This window comes from Carcharodon carcharias, chromosome 9 (assembly GCF_017639515.1).
Source record: "Carcharodon carcharias isolate sCarCar2 chromosome 9, sCarCar2.pri, whole genome shotgun sequence".
Classification (NCBI taxonomy): Eukaryota; Metazoa; Chordata; class Chondrichthyes; order Lamniformes; family Lamnidae; genus Carcharodon; species Carcharodon carcharias.
In genome coordinates, this window is record NC_054475.1 from 71,775,614 (window position 1) to 71,801,284 (window position 25,671).

The 25,671-nt window shown below is 43.7% G+C and overlaps 1 protein-coding gene across 1 annotated transcript in view; it reads left to right on the forward strand.

Moving 5' to 3' along the window:
• slc25a14 (solute carrier family 25 member 14) overlaps positions 1 to 25,671 on the forward strand; it is a 120,210-nt gene that overhangs the window by 80,455 nt on the left and 14,084 nt on the right. Inside the window, exons 6-7 of the mRNA XM_041195308.1 lie at positions 9,011 to 9,106; positions 17,097 to 17,221. Coding sequence (XP_041051242.1) covers positions 9,011 to 9,106; positions 17,097 to 17,221 — 221 coding nt within the window. The remainder of the gene's footprint in view (positions 1 to 9,010; positions 9,107 to 17,096; positions 17,222 to 25,671) is intronic.

The following is a 25,671-nucleotide window of genomic DNA, read 5'->3' on the forward strand; positions in this document are numbered from 1 at the left end:
TCGCAACAATGCTCTTTTCCATGTTCCTTGCCGCAACACTCCATGCCATCTCCATGAAGTTCCCTGCCGGAGTGGGGCTACTCTGTAGGAAACTGTTCAACCTACAATGCCTCCATTCCAGAACCACGATCACCTCAACCTCTGCCATTGAACTGCAGCACGCTGATGATACTTGCACATGCACCCTCTCAGAGGCCAAGCTTCAAATTATCACCGACACATTCACGGAGGTGTAAGAAAGAATGGGCCTTAGGCTAAACATCCAGAAGGCAAAGGTTCTCTACCAGCCTGCTCCCACTGTGCAACACTGCCTCCCAACTATCAGGATTCATGGCAAATCATTGGACAATGTGGATCATTTCTCATACCTTGGGAGCCTCCTCTCAATGAGGACAGGCATCAACGATGAAGCTAACATCGCCTCCAGTGTGCCAGCACAGCCTTCGACCGACTGAGAAAAAGAGTGTTTGATAACAAAGACCTGAAACCCAGTGTAAGTTGTGGGCACTATTTGAACTTAAATTCTAATTTTGTTCATTTGAGGCTTTAACCATAGAGGCAACAGGAGAACAGTTTGATGGAATATTTCAGGAAATTTTAATAAGTTTAAAAATGAATGGTCATCACAGCAGGGCAGTGACTTTACAGGCATAGCACGGTTCCTGCTTCCCGGTTCAACTTTGGGCGCAGGTTGACACTTGGTCTCTGACCTCTGTCCGTCACTTCTGTGGTCTTCTGCTTCCCTGTGGACAGCAGGCTCTGCAAACTTCAGTTTCCAACTTTGTACACACCTTGGTCAGTGAAAGCTGCTGCTTAGTAACACTTTGTAAGCCACAACCCACAGCGTGATCAGTGATGTTATTGCATTCTGATCGGCCTAAATGAGGCGAGGCTATTTCCTAATTGGCTTAAGGGGGGGGGGGGGGGGGGGGGGGGGGGGGGCGTGATCAATCTGTGATTGGCCCGCAAGGGTGATGGCCATTGACTGATGTCACCCCCAGTATCCCCTGACTGTTTCCTTAAAATGGCAGTTACTTATAGGACCATCCTCCTCTTTAAAAGTTTGTTTCTTTTATCTTAACTTCTTGCTAAGATAAAAGGATGTTTTATGATACCACGCCAATTTGTTTAGGATAGAGGAAGTATGTTGTCATTCTTTCATGGATGATACCTTGAACTCATCATCTCAGACTTTGCTTAATTGGTGCAGGCTCCTCATTAAATCAGAACCTTTATCAGTGACTGCTTGTTTTAGGGGCCATTTGCTAGATGATGTTTTTCTCTCTATGGTTGTTGGTAATTGGAATGAGTTGTTTTACTTTTAAAAGAGAATAGAATGGAAAAGCTGAATATAACCTTAGAACTATGCAGTCCTAATACAAAAGATTACAAAGCACGAATAGAAAAGGTTACAAAATAGGTAGTACTTAGAAATTAGGCAGAGTGTGTATAAAATGTAAGTGCATAGCAGTAATTAGTGTTTAAAATGTAAGGTAGTAAAGTCTCTTTATATGTTCACTTAATACATAGCCTTGAGTGATTAAAAAGTCTAAAAAAATTATACAGTTACAAAGCTAATCTCACAGTGTTACAGAAGTTAACTCTAATACCAAGAATACATTCAGCCAAATGTGATTGTTTTTCTTCTAAAACACTACGAATTAAAGCTAACTTAATGTAGAATACAGCTGTTGTTATTCTTTCCTCCTCTTCATACAATGAATCCCTTCTAACTCTCCTTTGTTGATAACGTCAGGTTTCAATAAGGTTTTGCGATGTGAGGGAATGTAAGCTTGCCCATTCAACCTTGAAGGCTGCAAGTTCTTACAATATGGCTCTGTAATTGGAAGTAAGTACAACAGGGGCCCCTCCTGCAGTTGTTCTGTAATTAAATCACTAGTATGTTACCTCTATGCTGTCTAAAATCCTTTGGTGGCTTTCTCAGCTTGTCAAATGAAACTAAGCAGAGTAACATGATATTAAATGCCGAAGTACTCTATTGGTTAAAAAGGATAATATACTATTAGGTTAATCGATTAATATACATTGTGGAAATGAAACTAGAACTAATTTAACATCAATTTCCCTACACCAGCACCAAGCTCATGGTCTACAGGGTCCAGTGTTACCTGCCCTCCTGTATTCATCAGAGATATGGACAATGTACAGCAGGCACCTTTAAAATCCTGGAGAAATATCACCAGCGATGCCTCTGCAAAATCCTGCAAATTCAATGGCAGAATAGGCACTCCAATATTAATGCCCTCTCTCAGACCATCATCCCTAGTATTGAGACGCTTGTTATGGCTGCTCAACTAGGTTGGGCGGACCATATTGTCTGTCCGCATGCCTGGCACAAGAATCCCATGACAAGCTCTCTACTCCGAGCTTTGTCACGGCAAGTGGTTACCAGGACGGCAAAGGAAATGTTTCAGGGACGTCCTCAAAGCTTCTCTGAAAAAATGCAACTTTCCCACTATGGGAATCTCTTAGTTGAGACCACCCAAACTGCGAAAGAAGCATCCATGAAGGTGCCAACCATGTTGATGTCTCCAGCAGGCCAAGCGCAAACAGTGGAAGAAGCATTCCAAAATCCGAGCATCCCATCCACCTGTTTCATCAGGCATTACCTGCCCCACCTGTGGCAGAGTGTGCGGATCCAGCATTAGCCTTTTTAGTCACCTCAGGACCCACAATTCTGGAGTGGAAGAAAGTCACCCTTGCTCCTGAGGGATAGCCTAAGAAGGTCAAGAGCACATCTACCATATTGATTAGGCTCCTTGCATTGAAGTATATACCATTAATCACTGTGTACGTTTTCTAGTCTTTGTCTCCTTGACCTTCCATAAGCACTAACTAACTTTTGGCCACCTATTTCCAGGTTTGCTTTCCTTCTCTCCAAATCCATTACTTGTGTTCCATCTCTTATCAAGCTAGTTTAACCCCTCACCAACAGTTCTAACAAACCTTCCTGTCAAAATATTAATCACAATCCTGTTGAGATGCATCGCATCCAGCTTGTGGAGGCCCCACTTCCACCAAAACTCAGGAATCTAACTCTCTCCTTCCTGCACCATCTTCTGCCAGGCATTCATCTGCTCTATCCTTCTATTTCTGTTCTCATTAGGAAGTGGCACTAGTAGTAATCTGTAGATTGCTACTGTTGAGGGCTTACTAATTAATATATTTTCTAGCTTTCTGAAATCTGAACGGCATCGCCTCTCTTTCTACCAGTGTCAATGTACCGATATGGACTATGACTTCTGACTGTTCAGCCCCCCACTACATGCCCTAAAAGTGCTCTGCAGTCGATCAGTGACATCCGTGATTCTGGCAGCAGGGCGGTAATGTACCATCCTGAATTCAGATCTGCATCTACTGAAACGCCTGTCTGTTCCCTAAATATCAAATCTTCAATCACTATTGCTTTCCTGACCTTTCTTCTCACTGCCCCATCATAGCTGGAGCACTGAATACTGGTTAGATAACAAGATGTACTCGAGACTCCTACATTATTTGTCTGGCCCTCCTTGACTGTCTGGTGGTTACCCATTGCCTCTTTGCCTGTATATTCCTAAGCTGCAGGATGACTGCATCCAAAAACATGCTGCCACTGTTGCTCTCAGTCTTGTTGATGTACTGCAGTGATAACTCCTGCTCCGGCTCTGAAACCCAGAACTTGAGCACCTCCAGCTAATGATATTTCCTGCACAGGTAGTTGTCCAGGACATGAGAAGCTTTCTGGAATTCCCACATGAAGCAGGATATGCATGAGAGCTGATGTATCTTACAATGCCTCTACTTATTACACTATTAACTGAGTTAACAGAAATAATCTGCAGATTATTTTTAGAAAAACTCAAAAGCTACTCACCAGTCTGCACCTTCTCAAGTGATAACATCAATTTTAATTTTTTTTCAATCTTGCTCTCTGATGCTTGCACTACCCTCCAACTCCATTCCCCCACCCTCCCCCGTGCAAGTAGAGTTTAATATGGAAAAGAACAAAGTGGTGTACTTTGGTGGAAAGACAGTATCCTAAAAGTGTAACTCTTTTATGAGCAGAGGGAAATTAGGAAATTAACGAGGCCATGAAAAAATATTAACAGGTCGAATCAAGGAAAACCAGAAGATATTTTTTAAACATATAAAGAGCAAAAGGGTAACAAAGGAAATAGTGGGGCCTATTAGAGTAAAAAGACAACCTGTATGGAGTGACAAACATGTGCGTGCATGGTTCTTAATGAATCATTTACATCTTTTGGGCTAATCAGCCAAACCTCAGTGGTGGACCAATTACTGGAAAGCATAAATTGTCATTTAGAAAGGCATGGGTTAATCAAGGAGGGTCAACATGGATTTGTTAAGGGGAGGTCCTGTCTGACTCCAACTCCATATCCAGTCAGACATTTCTGTAGTCACTACTTTGCCATCCCTCCTGCCACAGACACACCTACAGTCCCACTCCATACTCGCCCTGAAACACTCCTGCAGTACCAGTTTGTACCCTCCATTGTATGAGGTGAATTAATGTGCTTCCTCAGTAATTTTGTTTGCTATTGGATGTCAATATTCTGGAATGTGCTGTCCAGGAATATCTTAGTTTCACGAGGTTCAGGAAGAATACATTTGAAGGCTTTTCCAACATGTTCACGAATTTTGTGACAACCTTTGACTCAGAAGCAATACAGTAAGGAAAATGTGTAACTTCTTTAAAATGTTTGTGGATTTTTAATTTTTAAGAATGCTTGAAAAAGACTTTGAAGAGTTTGCATCAGTTGCAAAGGGATCAATTGTAATTGTCTTGAACAATGAGAAATAGTGGTCTGTGAGATCTGGCGACCTTTGAGGTGGAAGCAGTGCCAACAGCAAGGAAGTTAACGTACAAAAACCATGTGGCCAGACTCAAAGGAGAGCTGCAGCAGAGCAGAGAACAGAGAAGGCACATTTACAAGCTATGTGAAACAAGACAGAACGCCGACGACAGGGTTAGAGCAGGGATTCTGAATTGGACAATTTTACTACTGCTTCAGTTCTGCCAGACCAACCAGATCATTTACCGGGGTTTATTAAAAGGGTAGGATGGAGGAATCTCTGGAGATCATGTGCCATTGAGAATGTCATAAACCTAGCTAAGGAGGCTGTACAGGCGTGTGCTATTGACACCAACTATCTCCGAGAACCTCAGATGGAATACCACTGCAAACGGGACTCGAGGGCTGAATCAATTGAGTGTACCAGAGGCTGAACTAAAGAACTTTAGAACTACATGTGATGTCACATGTCCGCGGGGAGTGATAACGGATGCTTGCATTTTTGTGAGACGTATCTTTGTTACTTTTTTTATTCATTCATAGGATGTGTGCTTCACTGGCTGGCCCAGCATTTATTGCCCATCCCTAATTGCCCTTGAGAAGGTAGTGGTGAGCTGCCTTCTTGCATTGATGTACACCAGCAATGCTGTTAGGGAGGGAGTGCCAGGATTTTGACCTGGCAACAGTGAAGAAATGGTGATGTATTTCCAAGTCAGGATGGTGAGTGACTTGGTGGGAACCTCCAGGTGATGGTGTTCCCATCTATCTGCTGCCCTTGTCCTTCTAGATGGTAGTGGTCGTGAGTTTGGTAGGTGCTGTTGAAGGAGCCTTTGTGAATTCCTGCTTTGCATCTTGTAGATGGTACACACTGTTGCCATTGTGCATCGGTGGTGAAGGGAGTGAATGTTTGTGGATGGGGTGCTAATCAAATGGGTTGCTTTGCCCTGGATGGTGTCAAGCTTCTTGAATGTTATGGGAGCTGCACTCATCCAGTCATTCCATCACACTCCTGACTTGTGCCTTGTAGATGGTGGGCAGGCTTTGGGGAATCAGGAGGTGAGTTACTTACCTCAGGATTCCTAACCTCTGACCTGCTCTTGTAGCTACAGTATTTATGTGGCTAGTCAAGTTCAGTTTTGGTCAGTGGTGGCCCCCAGGATGTTGGTAGTGGGGATTCAGCGACAGTAACGCCACTGAATGTCAAGGGGTGATGGTTAGATTCTCTCTTGTTGGAGATGGTCATAGCCTGGCACTTGTGTGGCTTGAATCTTACTTGCCACTTGTCAGCCCAAACCTGGATATTGTCCAGGTCTTGCTGCATTTGGACATGGTGAATGGTGCTGAACATTGTGCAATCATCAGCGACCATCCCCACTTCTGGCCTTATGCTGGAAGGAAGATCATTGATGAAGCAGCTGAAGATAGTTGGAAGCTAAAAGCAAAATACTGCGGATACTGGAAATCTGAAAGAAAATCAAAAATAGCTGGAAAAACTCAGCTGGTTTGACAGCATCTGTGGAGAGGAATACAGTTAACGTTTCAAGTCTGTATGACTCTTCATCAGAACTAAGGAAAAATAGAAATGAGGTGAAATATAAGCTGTTTGGGGGGGGTGGTGGTGGGACAGGTAGAGCTAGATGGAGGGTCAGTGATAGGTGGATGCAAAGAAGAGATTGCCAAAGATGTCAATAGACAAAAGGACAAAGGGGTGTTGACGGTGGTGATATTAGCTAAGGAATGTGCTAATGGTGACATTAAGAGTAGAAAGCAGGATGAGCAAGTGACAGATAGCCCTAGTGGGGGTGGGGTAGGAGGAAGGGATCGAAATAGGCTAAAAGGTGGAGATAAAACAATGGATGGAAATAAATTTAAAAATAATAGAAATAGGTGGGAAAAGAAAAATATATTTAAAAATACATTTAGAAAATATAAATTATTAGAAAAAAGGGGGATCGGAAAGGGGAAGGGGATGGAGGAGAGAATTCATGATCTGAAGTTGTTGAACTTAATGTTAAGTCCGGAAGGCTGTAAAGTGTCTAGTTGAAAGATGCTCCTCCAGTTTGCGTTGAGCTTCACTGGAATATTGCAGCAGGCCAAGGATGGACATGTGGGCATGAGAGCAGGGTGGAGTGTTGAAATAGCAAGCGACAGGGAGGCCTGGGTCATACTTGTGGACAGACTGAAGGTGTTCCGCAAAGCGGTCACCCAGTCTGCATTTGGCCTCTCCAATGTAGAGGAAACCGCATTGGGAGCAGCGTATGCAATAGACTAAATTGAGGGAAGTGCAAGTGAAGTCCTGCTTCACTTAAAAGGAGTGTTTGGGCCCTTGGACAGCGAAGATAATTGGGCCTATTTGAAGTGCTGTTTGCCTGATACCTCATGTTTAATTTGCATTGGTTCCAATTCGTGTTAAAAGTAAATGCTACAAATGCAAAAGCTCAGAATCATAGAATTGTTAGAGCACAGGAGCAGGCTCTCCAAATAATTGCCATTCTCTGGCCACATTTGCGTAACTCTGCCGATTCTTTTTCAGATAATTCAACTCCTTGAATTCCTCAGTTGAACCTGCCTTGACCATACTCTCAGGCAGTGAATTCCAGATCCTAACCACCCGCTGTGTGTAAAAGTTTCTCCTCATATCTCCATTGCCTCTTTTGCAAACTACCCTAAATCTGTGCCCTCTGGTTCTCACTTCTTCCACCAATGGGAGCAGTTTCTCCCTATCTACTCTGTCCAGAACCTGCATGATTTGGGATACCTCTTTCAAATCTCCCCCAACCTTCTCTTCTCCAAGGAAAGCAGTCCTAACTTCTCCCATCTGGCTATGTAACTGATGATCCTCATCCCTAGAGCCATTCTCGTAAACCTCTTTTGCATTCTCTCCAATGCCTTCACATCTTTCATAATGTGTGGTGCTCAGAGCTGGACACACTACTCCAGCTGAGGCTGAACCAGTATTCTGTGCAAATTTAGCACAACTTCCTTGCTCTTGTATCCTATAACCTATTAGTAAAGCTGAGGATACTGTATGCTTTATTAATCGCTCTCAAACTGTCCTGCCACCTTCACTGATTTGTGTACAGGCACACCCAGATCCCCCTGTCCCTGCACCCTTTCGAATTGCACCCTTTACATAGTCTCTCTGTGTTCTTCCTACCAAAATGAATCACTTCACACTCCTTTTTGGTGATTTCTTCATTCGGGGGTAATTTGGTTTATATTTCTCCCACAGGGATCTTAACACTTTACTACATCAGTATTCCACAACACAGTCCCCCACCCCCATCAATTTTCTACAGCACCAAGCACTGCTCCACCACACTTTATGTACTACTGAACGTAAGTGTCAGCTAGGGTTCAATGGTGGCACTCTTGCACCTGAGTCAAAAGGTGATAGGCTCAAGCCCCTCTCAGACTAGAGCTAAAGTCCAGGTTGGCACTGCAGTGCAGTACTAAGGCAACACTGCATTGTTGAAGGTGCTGTTGCTTGACTGAGACCTTAAACTGAGGTCCTGTCTGCTTTCGCAAGTGGACGTAAAAACCCCAAGACTATTTGAAGATCAGGAGTGTTCCCCTGTTGTCTTGGCCAAGATTTAGCCCACAAGCCATGACCACTAAACCAGTTTATTGGATTAATTATCTCACTGATGTTTGTGTAGCTTCCTGTCTTCAATTTGACTGTTGGCTTCCTTATATTACAACAGTAATTCCATTTCAACAAAAGTACTCTGTTGGCCATAAAGCGTTTTGGGAGATCCTGAGGATGTGAAAGGTGCTGTATAAATATAATTTTTTTTGACTATTTCTAGTAGTTCTTTCTCTGATTCCCAGGATGTTTTGAAATTTTTTGTGCGTTTTAAATGGAAGCTCTATGTTGTTAGATTGGCTTTCACATGATGAACTGTCAGTTGCTTTTGAGTACTGAGCTACAGGCTACAGTGCACAATAACCACTGAGATCTGAGCTACAGGCACAATAGAGGTCAGAGTGCCATCTTTATTTGTGGAAATGAGAAATCACTTCTCTAGTTTTAAATCTACCTAAATTTCACACACAGGAAGAAATTATTGTAATTCACTGTTGTGGATGAATTATCTGTTCTCAATAATAAACATGCCATAAGCAATCCCCAATTCCACTGCTTCTCTTGGCTGACATCTGAGAGTGTGTAACTCTTCAGTTTATTCTCTTTTCAGATTCGGATGCAGGCTCAAAGTGGCCTGTGTCAGGGGAGTATGATCGGTAACTTCATTAATATCTACCAGGAGGAGGGCACCAGAGGTTTATGGAGGGTATGTATTGAAATATTCAGCATAATACAGTAATAACATAAATCGTTATATGCTGTTTTCCATCTAGTTTTTTTTCCATTCTGTCCTGAAGCTGTTGACTTCCACTGGGCTGTGTGACACATGCGTGTAGCTAGTTCCCTAAATGCTAGTTTGTTTCACACATTCTGTGAAGAGGTGGAATTATTTGGAAGCTGAGAAGGCCATCTTGCATTTGTGGAGAAAATAGTGAAGCATATTTCAATTCACTTTTCACTGTGGATGGGACCCCAGGGGTTTTGATGGTGGGGATGATGGATGGCGCAATTATAGGTGTGTATAGCCAGTACAAGATGGCCTTCTCTGCTAACATCGCACATGTGGGGCCCAGGACATAGGGAAGTTTGACTTTAAGAGACTCTTGGTGGGGTGGGGTGGGGGGTGCACAGGAGAGAGGCTGTAGGTAAATATGATGGGATGGAATGAGGCTGTAGGAGAATCTTAGGAGGGAATTGGATTTGGGAGTATCTGGGGGAAATGGGATGAGTTGTCAAATGAGAAGTGAAGTCAGATGTTGTGACTGGGTATAGAATCATCTAATAATTACAGCACAGAAGACCATTCAGCCCATCGTGTCCATCCTAGCTCTCCTAAGGAGTAATTCACGTACTACCATTCCCTCTCCCCACATCCCTCTTTTGCAGATATTTTGAAAATTTGGAAAACATAGAAACATTTATGGCACAGAAAAGGAGGCCACTCTGTCCATCATGTCTGCACTCCTCTAAAAAACGAACCACCAGCCTCATCCCATTCTTCTAGCACTTTGTCCATAACCCTGGGTAACAGGACTTCAAGTCCATATCCAGGCACCTTTTAAATGAATTAAGGGCTTCTGCCTCTACTATCCCTTAAGGCAGTGAGTTCCAGACATCTACCACCCTCTGGGTGAATCATTTCTCATCATCTCCTCTCTAATCCTTCACCATTCCGAGTCACTGACCTCTCTGCTAAGGGAAATAGGTTTTTTCCCATCCACACTATCCAGGCCCCTCACAAACTTGTATATCTCAATCAAATCTCCCCTCTGCCTCCTGTGTTCCAAGGAGAACAAATGCAGCCTGTCCAATCTTTCCCCATTGCTGCAATTTTCCAGCCCGGGCGACATCCCCTGTCAAGTGCAATTACATCCTTTTTGTAACAAGGTGACCAGAGCTGTACCCAGCGCTCAAGTTGTGGCCTAACTAATGTTATATATAGTTCCAGCATAACCTCCCTGCATTTATATTCTATGCCTCAGCTAATAAATAAAACATTCCACATGCCTTCTTAACCACCTTATCAACCTGTCCTGCTCGTTCAGGGATTTTATGGACATTCACTCCAAAGTCCCTCATTTCACAGAATCTCACAGTGCAGAAAAGGCCCTTCAGCCCATCGAGTCTGCACTGACCCGTGAGAAACACCTGACCTGCCTACGTAATCCCATTTACCAGCACTTGGCACATAACCTTGAATGTTATGCCAAGTTATGTCCCCTTGTGACTGACCCTTCAACTAAGGGCTCCCTAACAGCTGCTCCCTATCCACCCTTCCATGCTCCTCATAATCTTGTACACCTCTGCTCCAACGAAAACAGCCCAAAACAAAAACAGAATTACCTGGAAAAACTGAGCAGGTCTGGCAGCATCGGCGGAGAAGAAAAGAGTTGACGTTCGAGTCCTCATGACCCTTCAACAGAACTGGGTGAATCCAAGGAGAGGGGTGAAATATAAACTGGTTTAAGGTTTGGGGGGAGTGGGTTGGGTGGGGGGAGAGAAGTGGAGGGGGATGGTGTGGTTGTAGGGACAAGCAAGCAGTGATAGGAGCAGATAATCAAAAGATGTCACAGACAAAAGAACACAGAGGTGTTGAAGTTGGTGATATTATCTAAACAAATGTGCTAATTAAGAATGGATGGTAGGGCACTCAAGATACAGCCCAAGTCCGTCCAACCTCTCTTCGTAACTTATATGTTTCATCCCAGGCAACATCCTGGTGGATCTCCTCTGCACCCCCTCCAGTGCAATCACATCCTTCCCTTCATGTGGCGACCAGAACTACACACAGTACTCCAAGGTTCTATACAACTCCAACATGACCTCCCTACTTTTGTAATCTATGCCTCGATTGATAAAGGCAGGTGCCCCAAATGCCTTTTTCACCACCCTACTAACATGACCCTCCTCCTTCAGAGATCTATGGACACACATGCCAAGGTCCCTTTATTCCTCAGAACTTCCTAGTGTCATGCCGTTCATGAATACTTCCTTTTCAAATTACTCCTTCCAAAGTGTATCACCTCACACTTTTCAGGGTTAAATTCCATCTGCCACTTAACTGCCCATTTGACTATCCTGTCTATATCTTCCTGTAGCCCAAGACACTCAACCTCTCTGTTAACCACCCGGCCAATCTTTGTGTCATCCACAAATTTACTAATCCTACCCCCCCAACATCGTCATCTATGTCATTTATATAAATGACATAGATGAAGACTAGGGCACCCAGCACAGATGCCTGTGGTACGCCACTGGACATTTGCTTCCAGTCACTGAAGCAGCCTTCTGTCATCACCCTCTGCCTCCTACAACTGAACCAATTTTGAATCCACCTTATCTGAAAGGCTTTGCTGAAATCCATATAAACTACATCAACTGCACTACCCTCATCTACACACTTGGTCACCTTCTCAAAATTCAATCAAATTTGTTAGGCATGACCTTCCTCTGACAAAGCCATGCTGACTATCCCTCATCAAACCTGTGGAAGGGTCATGAGGACTCAAAACGTCAACTCTTTTCTCCGCCGATGCTGCCAGACCTGCTGAGTTTTTCCAGGTAATTCTGTTTTTGTCCTCATCAAACCTTGCCTCTCCAAGTGGAAATTCCTTCAGAATTTTTTCCAATAGTTTCCCTACCACTGACGTGAGACTCACTGGTCTGTAGTTCCCTGGCTTATCTCTACAACCCTTCCTAAATAACGGAACCACATTAGCTGTTCTTCAATCCTTTGGCAGCTCCCTCATGGCCAGAGAGGAATTAAAAATTTGGGTCCGGGCCTCTGCGATCTCCTCCCTTGTCTCCCTTCATGTACATTCTTTCAGTATCCTCCCATTTATTGTGTAATCCTTTGCCTCGCTTGACCTCCCCAAGTGCTTCACCTCACTTCTCTGGGTTGAATTCCATTTGCCACTTTCCTGCCCACCTGATCAGTCCATTGATATCTTCCTGCAGTCCACAGCTTCCCTCCTTACCATCAACCACGTACCCAATTTTTGTGTCATCTGCAAACTTCTTGATCATGCCCCTTACATTTAAGTCCAAATCATTAATATATACCACAAAGAGCAGGGGATCTCGTACTGAGCCTGCAGAATACTGCTGGAAACAGTTTTCCAGTCACAAAACCACCTGTCAAGCATGACAATTTTTTTTTTTCTGAGGGTAGTGAGTCTTTGGAACTCTCTTCCTCAAAGGGCAGTGGAAGCAGAGTCTTTGAATGTTTTCAAGGAAGAAGTACATAGATTTTTTGATAAACAAGAGGGTGAAAGGTTACCGGGGGTATGCAGGAGGTTCCGGTCAGATCAGCCATAATCACATTGAATGGTGGAGCAGGTTCGAAAGGCCAAGTGGCCTACTCCTGCTTCTGCCATGTGGGACCTTGTCAAAAGTCATGCTAAAAACCATGTAGACCGCATTAACTGCACTACCCTCATCAATCCTCCTTGTTACTTCTCAAAAAATTCAGTTGAGTTAGTGAGACATGATCTCCCCTTAACAAGTCCATGCTATCCTTCATTAATCTATGCCTTTCTATTTGACAGTTGGAATTGATTCCAGTAATTTGCCCACTACCGAAGTTGGAATGATTGGTCTGTAATTATTCGGTCTATCATTGCTCCCTTTTTAAACAAAGGTACAACGATAGCAGACCTCCAATCCTCCTGCATCCAGTGAGGATTGGAAAATGCTGGTCAGACCATCTGCTATTTTTTCCCGACTCCTTTTAACAGCATGGGGTATATTTCATTCAGCCCGAGAGACTTACCCCCTTTGAAGGATTCTAATTCCCTTAATAATTCCTCTCTCCCTATGTTCATCACATCCAATATTTCACAAACTTTCCCCTTAACTGCAAGGTCAGCATTGTCTCTCCCTTTTGTGAAGACAGAAGCAAAGTATTCATTAAGAACCATACCCACTTCTTCTTAGAGCCTCTTACAGGTTAGCTTTTTGGCCTTTTAGGTACTACTCTTTCCTTAGTTATCCTCATACTTTTAATGTGTTGATAAAACATCTTTTGGTTCTCCATTATTTTCCTTGCTAATATTCTTTATGTGTTTCTTTGCTTTCTTAATTTCCTTTTTGATTTCATCCCTACACCTTCTATACTCTGCCTGGATCTCTCTAGCATTGAGTTCTCAGTGTCTGACATAAGCTTTCCATTTCTGCCTTATCTTCCCCTTCTTGACGTCTAGATTTGGCCAACTCGCTCTTTTTCTTTGTGGGAACATGCTTACTCTGAACCCCTTGAATCTCCCCTATGAATGCCTCTGACTGCTCTGAAACTGATTTATCTTCAAGTAGCTGTTTCCTGTCCACTTCTGCTAAATAACTCTTCAGCTTAGTAACATTGGCCTTGCCCCAATTCAGAACTTTAATTTTTCTTTTATCTTTGTCATTTTCTATTATTACATTAGAACTAACTGAATTATGATCATTTCCACCAAAATGCTCTCCCTCTGCCAATCCATCCATCTGCCATGCTTCATTTCCTAGAGCTAAGTCCAGAACTTGGACTTGCTACATTCTGACCGAAAAATTCTCCTGAATGCATCTCAAAATTTCTGATCACTCCATTCCTTTCGCAGTAAAACTATCCCATTTAATATCAGGGTAATTAAAACCCCTTATTGTTACTGCCCTATTGTTTTTGCTCTTCTCAGCAATACGCTAACATATTTGCTCCTCTATTTCCCTCTGAATTTTGGGGGAGTCTACAGTACACTCCCAGTAGTGTGACTGCCCCTTTTTTGTTCTTTAGCTCAATCCATATGGCCTTATTTGATGGTCCACCTAACATGGCATCCCCCCTCACAGCAGTGGTCGTTTCTTCAATCAAAATTGCCTCCCCCTCCCTTTTTTTTATTCCACACTCTATCTCATCTGAAAACCCTGTAATCACCATTCCTGTCCTTCTTTATGCCATGTTTCTGTGATAGCTGTGATATCATTAGCACCACGTTTCTGTGCCCTCAGCTTGTCTGCTTTATTTGCTATTTTCCTTGCATTGAAGCAGTGCCAAACTCTCTTTAACCTTCTAACCTTTATTTCCTCTGCCTTCCAGACTGATTACTAACCTTCTGCCTTCTGTTTACATTTCTGATTTTGTGCCATCTGAATTCACCCTCGGGTTTCCATTCCCCTGCCAAACTAGTTTAAATCCTGCCCAACTGCGCTAGCAAACCTCTTAAGGATATTTGTCCTGGCCCTGTTGAGGTGCAAACCGTCCAGTTTGTACATGCCCTACTTCTGCCAGACTCGCTCCCCAATGCCCCAGGAATTGAAAGCCCTCCCTGCTGCACCATGTCTCCAGCCACTCATTCGCCTGCTCTAACCTCCTATTTCTATACCTACTAGCGTGTGGCACTGGGAGTAATCTGGAGATTACTACTTTTGAGGTCCTGCTTTTTAATGCCTGTCCTAATTCCTTAAACTCTGCCTGCAGGACCTCATCCCTATTTCTACCTATGTCCTTGGTACAGACCTCTGTCTGTTCACCATCGCCTTCCAGAATGTTCTGCAGCTGCCTGTGGGAAAAATGACCTTGGCGCAGGGAGGCAAAACACCATCCTGGATTCACGTCTGCAGCTGCAAAAATACTGGCTCCCCTACCTATAGAATCCCCTGTTACTATTGCTCTTCCAGTATTCATTGTGCCCCCCTGTGGAGCTGAGCCACCATGGTGCCATGGACTAGCCTCTGGCTGTACTTCCCAGATGGACTATCACCCTCATCAGTATTCAGAACTGAATACTGGTTCGAAGGTGTGATGCACTTAGGGGACTCCTGCCTATTTCTTTTTGACTGCCTGGTGGTCATTTATTCCCCCTTTCTCTATATACTGTTAAACTCCGGCGTGACTACATCTGTAAAGATGCTATCCAGGAAGCTCTCAGCCTCATGTATGCACCGCAGTGACGCCACCTGCTAACACTACATGTTAACAATAATGAGCATTTCTATTGCGTGACTATGAATAAGCAATAGTTTGATCGTCATAGTGCCTCATTCCCTATTTGCTTCACTCATGATAATGTGCCAACAGCAGCACTGTGAGGAACTACTTTAATTTGACTCCAGAGACTTGCTAGAAGGGCTTATTGAATGGAATCTAAGAATTTTGAACAGTCTTTATTTTATAAGTGATTTAATTGATACCAGAGTTTGGCCATTGTTGATTGTTATGCTGCTGGGTCTTTTGACCATTATGGCATTCCATCTGATGGTATGTGTTGGACTGGCAGTGTGCTATTTCTTGTCTCTGACACAAAAGGATGGTTGGTTCCCCATATATTCACAAGGAAGAAACAATTATTGTTTAATCTTTGAACCTGGGCTGTGGAAACTCAGACAGGGCAGTGAATAGAAGCAAAATGTTCAGCCCACACTACAGTTTGAAACAAACTGGAACTGCTGTGAATATGGAAGCCTGTGTAGGGGAAAGCCAGAATTGAGAGATGCCTCAATCAGCAAGCAGTTACTGCAATTGTAAGACTGCTCTAGTCATAGGTGAGAGAAAACTAACATTTCCACTGATTTCAGTAAATTGTTATTTGAGCATTTAGAAATAAAAGTACAAATGTCCAATTTCTGAAAGAACTCAAATCAGAAGCATTGCAAGAATGGGATGAGGGAGTTGCCCTATGAGGAGAGTTTGAGTAGAATGGACCTATATTCCCTGGAGTTTTGAGGTGACCTCATTGAAGTGTATAACGTTTTTGTAGACTTTACAGGATGGATGCTGAGAGGCTGTTTCCCTTGGCTTGGAGAGCCCAGATCAGAGGTCACAGTTTTAAGATAAGGGGTCAGCCATTTAGGACTGAAATGAGAGATTTCTTCACTCAGAGGTTTGTGAATCTTTGGAATTCTCTACCCTTGAGAGCTATAGGTGCTGTATCCATGAGTATATTCAAGACTGAGATAATAGATTTTCGGGCACTAAGGGAATTAAGGGACATAAGAATAGTGTGTGAAAGTGGACTTGAGGTGATCATCAGCCATGACCTTATTGAAAGGTAAAGCAGGGTTGAGGGACTGAATGGTACCCTTCTTCTATTTCTTGTGTTCTTAAAACACCAAAGATTCTCCTGCAGGTTAACACGTGTAACTTTACATTGAAGTGTTTGATAAGTATGGAAAAGAGTTAGCAGGGGTTTGACAATGAGGATTGTGACAGGAAATTCATACAGACCAATGATTCCCCACAGTGAGGGTGATATGATAAGAACATACGAATTAGGAGCAGGAGTAGGCCACTCAGCCCTTTGAGCATGCCGTACCATTCAATAAGATCATGGCTAACCTGATTGTAACCTCAACTCCACATTCCCTCCTAACCAGGTAACCCTTGCTTATCAAAAATCTATCTACCTCTGCCTTAAAAGTATTCAAAGACTCTGCTTTCACCACGTTTTGAGGAAGAGTGTTCCAAAGACTCACGACCCTCTGAGAGAAAACAAAATTCTTCTCATGGCTGTACTAAATGGGCCACCCCTTCTTTTCAAAAAGCGGTCCCTAGTTTGAGATTCTCCCACAAGAGGAAGCTTCCTTTCCACATTGATCCTGTCAAGGTCCCCTCAGGACCTTATATGTTTCACTCTTAATATGTTTCAATGATGTTATGATCAGTTTGTGTGCTGGAAGTTGTGCTTTATACCCCATTCAGCCGTGTTTGTCTATGTGATTGACAGGGAGTGAGCCTCACTGCTCAACGAGCGGCCATTGTAGTGGGTGTGGAGCTGCCAGTCTATGATATCACCAAAAAACATATTATCATCTCCGGACTCATGGGAGACACGGTCTACACACATTTCCTGTAAGTTTCCAAATCAACAACTGCTTACATTGATATAGCACCTTTCACGTACAAAAAGCATTTCAAGGCACTTCACAAGGGTACGAGGGAAAATAGACAGCAAGCCAAAGGAGATGTGCAGTCAGGGAACAAGTAACAGGATGGAAAGCAAGCTGGCTATGAAACAAGAAACAGAGTCCGTCATCCAAATAAGTTTGAATAGTAAAGTTTAAACATATACAATATGCTCCTGATTTGAAGTTCCTTAAATTGAACTTACCCAAAAATGCTTCCCATTGGAAATTTGTTCCTTAAATAATTATCTGACTTCAGATGACTTTGTCAATTTGGATTTGAACTCCCGTCTCAAAAAATATCCTGCCAGTAAGACTTGCTTAGTTTGATTTCTGCCTGCTTCATACAGACCCAAACAACAAATCGAGGCTGACTCTTTCTTGAAAAGGCCAATGAATCCTGCAAAGAATTTAGACCCAATCCTGTTCTGTATCTTAGATTAGGTGCTTCAGAAACTATGTAATCAAGCCCAGGTGCATGGGGAGCCAAACATTTCCCAGTGAGTTATAAACTTCCAGAACTTCATCTCATAATCCAAAGGCATCTTTACTGTTGCTGATGAGCTGTATTCAAGCAGAATGCTTGTTTTACTCAAGAAATCCTCCAGTGGGGCAAAAATTAAGTAGGGAATTGTCATTGTGGTTGGCGCAGGTTTGGCAAGGTAGAAAAATCAGATCTTAGAGTTGGGATTCAAAGCCCCTGATGATTCCACCATGTTATTAACCTCTAATCTCTAGAAACAGTTAACTGGTCTGGGTGACTGCCACTGATCTTGAGTGGCTGCAGCACCGTAACACAAGTGTGGCATTGCAAGGCAGAGATTAACAGCATGGGACTCATGTTGAAGTGTCCAAGGAATCCATTCAGCACTGAATACACCCCACCAGATTTTTGAGGGGCCAGGTGAGCCTGGCTGCGAAAGATTCCACACAACAACCTCAGGTCAACTGAAGCCACAAAATTGAGTGAAGATGAGGTTTGAATCCACTGTCGTGTTGATAAGAAAGATGGAAGGCTCAGGTTATGGACTGGAGTAGATCCCTTCTCTGTGGTGTCGATCTCTCCCATAAACAGCTGCAATCTCTTTACTGTTCTGGAGACTCCCCAATATCATTTTGTGCAAAAGTGTAACCCTGTGAGCTGAATCTTCTGCACGTCCACTCCCAAAGGGGATGGATTAACAGTGCACATGAGAGTAGGCCTGGTGATAGTTATGAGCTCCTTCATTTCAGAGCAAAGCAAATATACAGAGCAGCAGTTCCTGGTCAGTGCAGCTTATCTTTGTGTTTCTCATTTGTATTATTACACTATGCACTTTCCTACACCTGTGGGCTACCTTAGTTAGTTTTATCAATATGAGCACTAAAAGTCTTCCAACCATTTTTATTAGGCTGAGTGATAGGAAACATAGAATATTGGTGCTTGTTTGTTTTTCCCCAGAGGCCAGTACTGGAACCACTGCTTTTCTTGATCTGCAGCTCTTGAACTGTGAGGGGATTATTGATAGACATCAAGAGGACATAGACAGTCTGGTGGAGTGGGTGGGCACCCGACAGATAAGATTTAATCCAGAAAAATGTGAAGTGATACATTTTGGGAGGAAGAATGAGGAGAAGCAGTCTCCTTAAATAAAGAATACAATTCTAAAAGAGGTGCAGGAATAGAGAAATCTGGAGGTCTTGGTGAGGCGGTGGCATAGTGGTATAGTCACTGGACTGGTATTCCAGAGACCCAGGGCAAATGGTGAAATTTGAATTTAAGAAAAATCTGGAATTTAAAGTCTAATGATGACTATGAAACCATTGTTGATTGTTGTAAAAAAAAAAACGATCATTAATGTCCTTTAAGGAAAGAAATCTGCTGTCCTTACCTGGTCTGGTCTACGTGTGACTGCGGTTGACTCTTAAAATGCCCTCTGAACAAGGGCAATTAGGGATGGGTGATAAATGCTGGCTTAGCCAGCGATGCCCACATCTCATAAATGAATTAAAAAAAAGAGTAGATGGGGAAAAACTGATTCCATTGGTGGAAGGATCAAGAACCAGAGGGCACAGATTGGTAATTGGTAAAAGGTAATGTGAGGAATAAGTTTTTTACACAATGAGTGTAGATTAGGATCTGTGGTGGAGGCAGGTTCAGTCATAGCTTTCAAAAGGAAATTTGACCATTATCTACAAAGAAAAAAATTGCAGGGGTACTTGCTGAGCTGGTCTTGCATAGAGCTGTCACAAACTCCTTCTGCAACCAATCTGTGATTCTATAATTCTAACTGCAGTCAGTTTCACATTACGTTAAATCAGATACTCTCGTCAGTGTCTTAGCTTCTGTAATTTGTACTCTGTACTGACCCATTATTGGGAGAAGCTGGATCACTTGCATTAGTGTATTTACCATGGTTCATCTTAGTGTTCTTTTTTGATGAAAATGATTGATTGTAGCATTACGCTGTAGCTAACCCTGTACTGTACTTATCCTGGGAGTTCTGTCGAAGGGTCATGAGGACTCGAAACGTCAACTCTTTTCTTCTCCGCCGATGCTGCCAGACCTGCTGAGTTTTTCCAGGTAATTCTGTTTTTGTTTTGGATTTCCAGCATCCGCAGTTTTTTGTTTTTATCCTGGGAGTGTTTGATGGGGACAGTGTAGAGGGAGCTTTACTCTGTATGTAACCTTGTGCTGTATCTGATCGGGGGATACGCTTATTCGAAATGATAAAATCCCACCACCCCAAACCCCTCCACCTCTTCCCAGCAACCAATACGAATTTGCCTGGGGGTAATAATCAGGATACATATTTCTCTCAAGAGTTGAATTTTTACATTAACGTGGTTCACCACCCCATGACATTCAATGCCATTACAAATGCTGACCCCCTCCACCATCAACCTCTCACCTAAATATCAGGGTCACTAGAGCAGGTCCAAGGCTGGTATTGCGTGACAAGCGACACTTCAAAGCCTTTCCACCACCTTCAGTGCACAAGATAGGAGTGTATTGGAATAAATGTTACCTGCTTGCCTGGTTGAAGGCAGTTCCAACAACACTCAAAAGCACAACAACATCCAGGGCAAAGCAGCCCACTTGATCGACACCACATCCATTTAGTTAAACATTCTCTCCCTCCACTATGACGCCACCGTGACAGCAGTGTGTAGCTCCTACAAGATACGCTACTGGAACTCATCAAGTCTCCTTCAACAGCACCTTCCAAACCCACAATCTCTGCCACTTGTTGGGCTACTTTCTCGTTTTATTTCTTTTTGCTACTTAAACACGGACTTCAGTTGGAACAAGCGTAAAATGAGATCTTTCTCTTTAACAAGATCATGGCCCCCCAGAACTTCTGCTTTCGGGATGGTTGAACCCGGAAGATGTGCTGGGGGACGCCTTGGTAGTCCCCACATGCTGACTACACTGGAATTGTCTGGGAAGGTTCAACTGCTGTTGAGCAATTCCCCAGCATCTGGAAACTCTTATTTAAAGACTGAGACTTTGAATGGTTCTGACTTACTGAGCAGAATGGTTACCCAGGAAAGGTTAGAAGGGTTAAACCAGCTCGAAACCCTGAGTAACTATACTGGTGAACGCTTAACTCCCCACAAAAACTCTCAAATAATCCCATTCTTGACCCCCGGCTAAAAAGCGAGACTCTGGTGAGGAGGTGGGGCTATAAAGAACAAGACTCCAGCAAGGAGAGGGGGGTATAAAGAGTGAGACTCCAGCAAGGAGATTGGGTATAAAAAGAGAGTTCCAACATGGAGGAAGGAATATAACAAGAGACACTCTGGCAAGGAGGTTGGGCTATAAAGAGAGAGACTCCAGTGAGGAGGGAGCAGTGCAAAGAGAGGCACTCTGGCGAGGAAGGCAGGGTATAAAGCGCGAGACTTCAGTGAGGAGAGCGGGGTATAAAGAGAGAAACTTCAATAAGGAGAGCGTGGTATTAAGAGCGAGACTTCAGTGAGGAGAGGGGGGCATAAAGAGTGAGACTCCAGCGAGGAGAGTGGGTTATAAAGAGCGATACTCCAGCGAGGAAAGGGGAGTTTAGAGAGCGAGATTCCAGCGAGGAAAGGGGAGTTTAAAGAGTGAGACTCCAGCAAGGAGAATGTGGCATAAAGCGTGAGACTCCAGCAAGGAGAAGGGGGTATGAAGAGCGAGACTTCAGCAAGGAGAAGGGGGTATGAAGAGCGAGACTCCAGCAAGGAGAAGGGGGTATGAAGAATGAGCCTCCAGCAAGGAGAGGGGGATATAAAGAATGAGACTGGCGAGGAGGACGGGGTTTAAAAATATGAAACTTCAGTGAGGAGAGTGGGATTGTAAAAAGTGAGACACTAGCATGGAGTGCAATGTATTAAGAGCACTACTTCAGGGAGAAGAATGAGACTGGGAAGGCATTTAAATATTCGTAGTGTTTATCAGAATTAATAGGGTTTATTGTTAGTAAGATTTATTAGTATTGTTTATCTTTTATTGACTTTTTTTTTATTCTCTCATGGGAGGTGGGCGTCATTGGCTAGACCAGCATTTATTGCCCATCCCTAATTGCCGTTGAGAAGGTGGTGGTGAACTGCCTTCTTGAACCGCTGCAGTCCCTGTGGTTTAGGCACACCCACAGTGCTGTTAGGGAGGGAGTTCCAGGATTTTGACCCAGTGACAGTGAAGAAATGGCAATATATTTCCAAGTCAGGATGGCATGTGATTTGGAGGGGTGGTGTTCCCATCCATCTGCTGCCCTTGTCCTTCTAGATGGCAGCGTCGTGGGTTGGAAGGTGCTGTCTAAGGAGGCTTGGTGAATTTCTGCATTGTATCTTGTAGATGGGACACACTGCTGCTACTGTGTATTGGTGGTGGAGGGAGTGAATGTTTGTGCATGGGGTACCAATCAAGCGGGCTGCTTTGTCCTGGATAGTGTCAAGCTTCTTGAGTGTTTTTGGAGCTGCACTCGTCTAGGCAAGTGGAGAGCATCTGACATTTTGCCTTGCAAATGGTGGAAAGGATTTGAAGAGTCAGGAGGTGAGTTACTTGCCGCAGGATTCCCAGCCTCAGACCTGTTCTTGTGGCCATATTATTTATATGGCTAGTCCAGTTCAGTTTCTGATCAATGGTAACCCCCAGGATGTTGATAGTGGGGGACTCTGATGATAATGCCATTGAATGTCAAGGGGAGATCATTAGATTCTCTCTTGTTGGAGATGGTCATTGCCCAGCACTTGTGTAGCATGAATGTTACTTGCCACCTGTCAGCCTGAGCCTGGATATTGTCCAGGTCTTGCTACATTTGGTCATGGACTGCTTCAGCATCTGAGGAGTCACGAAGGGTGCTGAACATTGTGCAATCATCAGCAAACATCCCCACTTCTGACCTTAGGATGGAAGGAAGGTCATTGATAAAGCAGCTGAAGATGGCTGGGCCTAGGACATTATCCTGAGGAACTCCAGCAGTGATGTCCTGGACCTGAGATGATTGACCTCCAACAACCGTAACCATCTTCCTTTGTGCTACATATGACTCCCATTAGTAGCGTTTATTAGCAGGTGTAAGTTTTATTAGCAGTAACACGGTTGCTAATTAATAAATAGCAGAATGGAAGGGTTGCCCCAACCTCAAGAATGCACATCCTGTGCAAGGTGGGAACTCCAGAACATTGCCCAGGTCCTGGATAACCATGCGGGAAGGAATTGTCAGTTGCAACAGCTTGAGTTCTGAATTTTGGAACTTGAGCAGCCGTTGGCATCACTGTGGTGCATCCGTGAGTTTGAGAGCTTCATGAACAGCACGTTTATAGATGTGGTCATCCCCGAGCTTAAGCGTATACGCGAGATGGGGAGTGGGTGACCACCAGACAGTCAAAAGAAACAGGCAGTTAGTGCAAGTCACCTGAGTGCATCCCCCTCTCCAACCAGTATTCAGTTCTGAATACTGATGAAAGCGATGGCACCTCTGGGGAGTGCAGCCAGGTCCATGGCACTACGGGTGGCTCAGCTGTACTGTGGCGTACAAGGAGGACTGGAAGAGCAATAGAGATGGGTGATTTGATAGCTAGGGATTAGATGGGCATCTCTGTGACTGGTGACAGGGTCAAGGATGTCACTCGCTTCAGGGCACTCTGATGGGGGAGGGAGAACAGCCAGCAGTCAAGGTACGCAAGCGGTATACAATAGGTAGAAAGAGGGACGTGGTCCTGCAATCAGAATTTTAGGCAGCTCGGTAGGGAATTAGCAAACAGGATCTCAAAAGTAGTAATCTCCGGATTAGTCCCATTGCTATACGCTGTGAGCATAGGAGGTTAGGGCAGATGAATGTGTGGCTGGAGAGATGATTCTGGATGGATGGCTTACTAGTATTAGTAAAGTTTACTGTCGATAATAAAGCTTATTGAAAGTAGTTGGGTTTATTAATTATAAATGAATGAGAGAAAATTAATACCTAACTAAGATGGTAAGATGTGTTGCGACTGCAGAACGTGGGAGGTCCCAGATTCCAGTTTGATTAAGGGCAAACACATCTGCAGTAAGCGTCAGCAGCTTGAGGAACTTCGGCTCAGTCATTGAGCTGGAGGCTGAGCTACAGACACTGCGATGCATCAGGGAGGGGAAAAGTTACCTGGATACTTTGTTCCAGAAGGCGGTCACACCCCTTAGGATAGGGTCACCTCATTTGGTCAGTGGCAAGGGACAGGAGGGTGTGACTGTGTGAGGTAGGTAAGGGGATCGAGAAGGTAGAGGTGGAGGAGCATTAGCCTTTGTAGTTCTCCAACAGATGACTGCAGGGTGGATAAGCAAACTGACTATGGCACCATGGTACAGGAGGTCATTCAAGCAGGAGGGATAAATGGGAATGTAATTGTAGTAGGGGGTGGTATAGTCAAGATGATATGATACAGTTCTCTGCGGCTGAGAGCGAGAGATCAGAAATCTCTGTTGCCTGCCTGGTGCCAAGGTTTGGAGCATCTGCTCTGGGCTGGAGAAGAACTTGCAGTTGGGTGTGGGGGAGTGGCGTGAGGGAGAGGTTGGGATCCAATGTCGTGGTCCACATAGATACCAACAACGTAGGTAGAACTAGGAAAAGGTTCTTCTGATGGAATATGAGCAGATAGGGACTAAACTGAAAAGCAGAACCTGAAAGCATCTCTGGATTATTACCTGAGCCATGAGCAAATTGTAGGGTAAATCAGATTAGAGTTAAATGTTTGGTGTGGGAGAAGTGGGTTTTGATTCATGGGACACTAGCACTAGTACTGGGGAAAGTGGGAGACGTACAGTTGGGACAGGCTTCACCTGAATCGTGCTGGGACAAGTGTTCTGGCAAACTGTATAACTAGGATGGTAGAGAGAGATTTAAACTAAATAGTTTAGGAAGATGTGATAAATTGAACAGAGACTACAAGCCAAAAGAGCAAGGCAAAAACAAGGGAAATGATGATCAGAGCAGAAGGGACAGTGTGTACAAACCTTAAGTGTGCACCAGCAGATGAGGCTAGAGGTTGCAAAAATAGGGAAAAGAAAAACAACTAGAGCCTCTGTATCTGAATACACATAGCAATTGTAACAAAGCAAATGAATTAACAGCACAAGTAGAAATAAATATATATGATCTGATAACCATCACAGCAACATGGCTGCAGGATGACAAAGACTGGGAGCTGAATAATCAAAAAGTGCATAACATTTAGCAAGCACAAGAAGCTGGGAAAAGGTGGAGGGGTAGCTCTGTTAATTAAGAATAACACTGGTGCAATAGAGATAGATGACCTTAGTTCTGGAGATTAGGATATAGAATCAGTTTGGGTAGGAATGAGAAACAGTAAAGGTAGGAAGTCACTTGTTGGGGCCCCCTATAATAGGTCCCCTAAAAGTAACCACACTGTACGACGAGGTATACAGGGATAAATAATGGGGGGTTATGAAAAGGGTATAGCGATAATGATGGGCAATTTTAACCTACATATAGATTGGATGAATCAGATTGGCAAAGGTAGCCTGGATGATGGATTCACAGAATGTTTTTTGGGACAGGTTCTAAGAGCAGCAGGTTCTCGAGCCAGCCAGAGAGCAGGCTATTCTAGATCTGGTAATGTGCAATGAGACAGGATTAATTAATGGCCTTATAGTGAAGGCACTCCTAGGTAGCAGTGATCATAATATGGTTTGAGTTTCACGTTCAATTTGAGGGAGAAAAGAGTGGATCTAAGTCTAATGTTTTAAGCTTAAATGAGGGCATGAGGACAGAGCTGGCTAAATTGACCTGGGAAATTAGGTTAAGCGATAGGCCAGTAGCAATGCAATAGTAGACATTTAAGGAGATATTTCAGAATATTCAGAAAAGATACAATCCAGTGAGAAAGAAAGACTGTAAAAGAAGGATGTACCATAGTGATGAGCTAAGGAAGTTAAAAACAGTA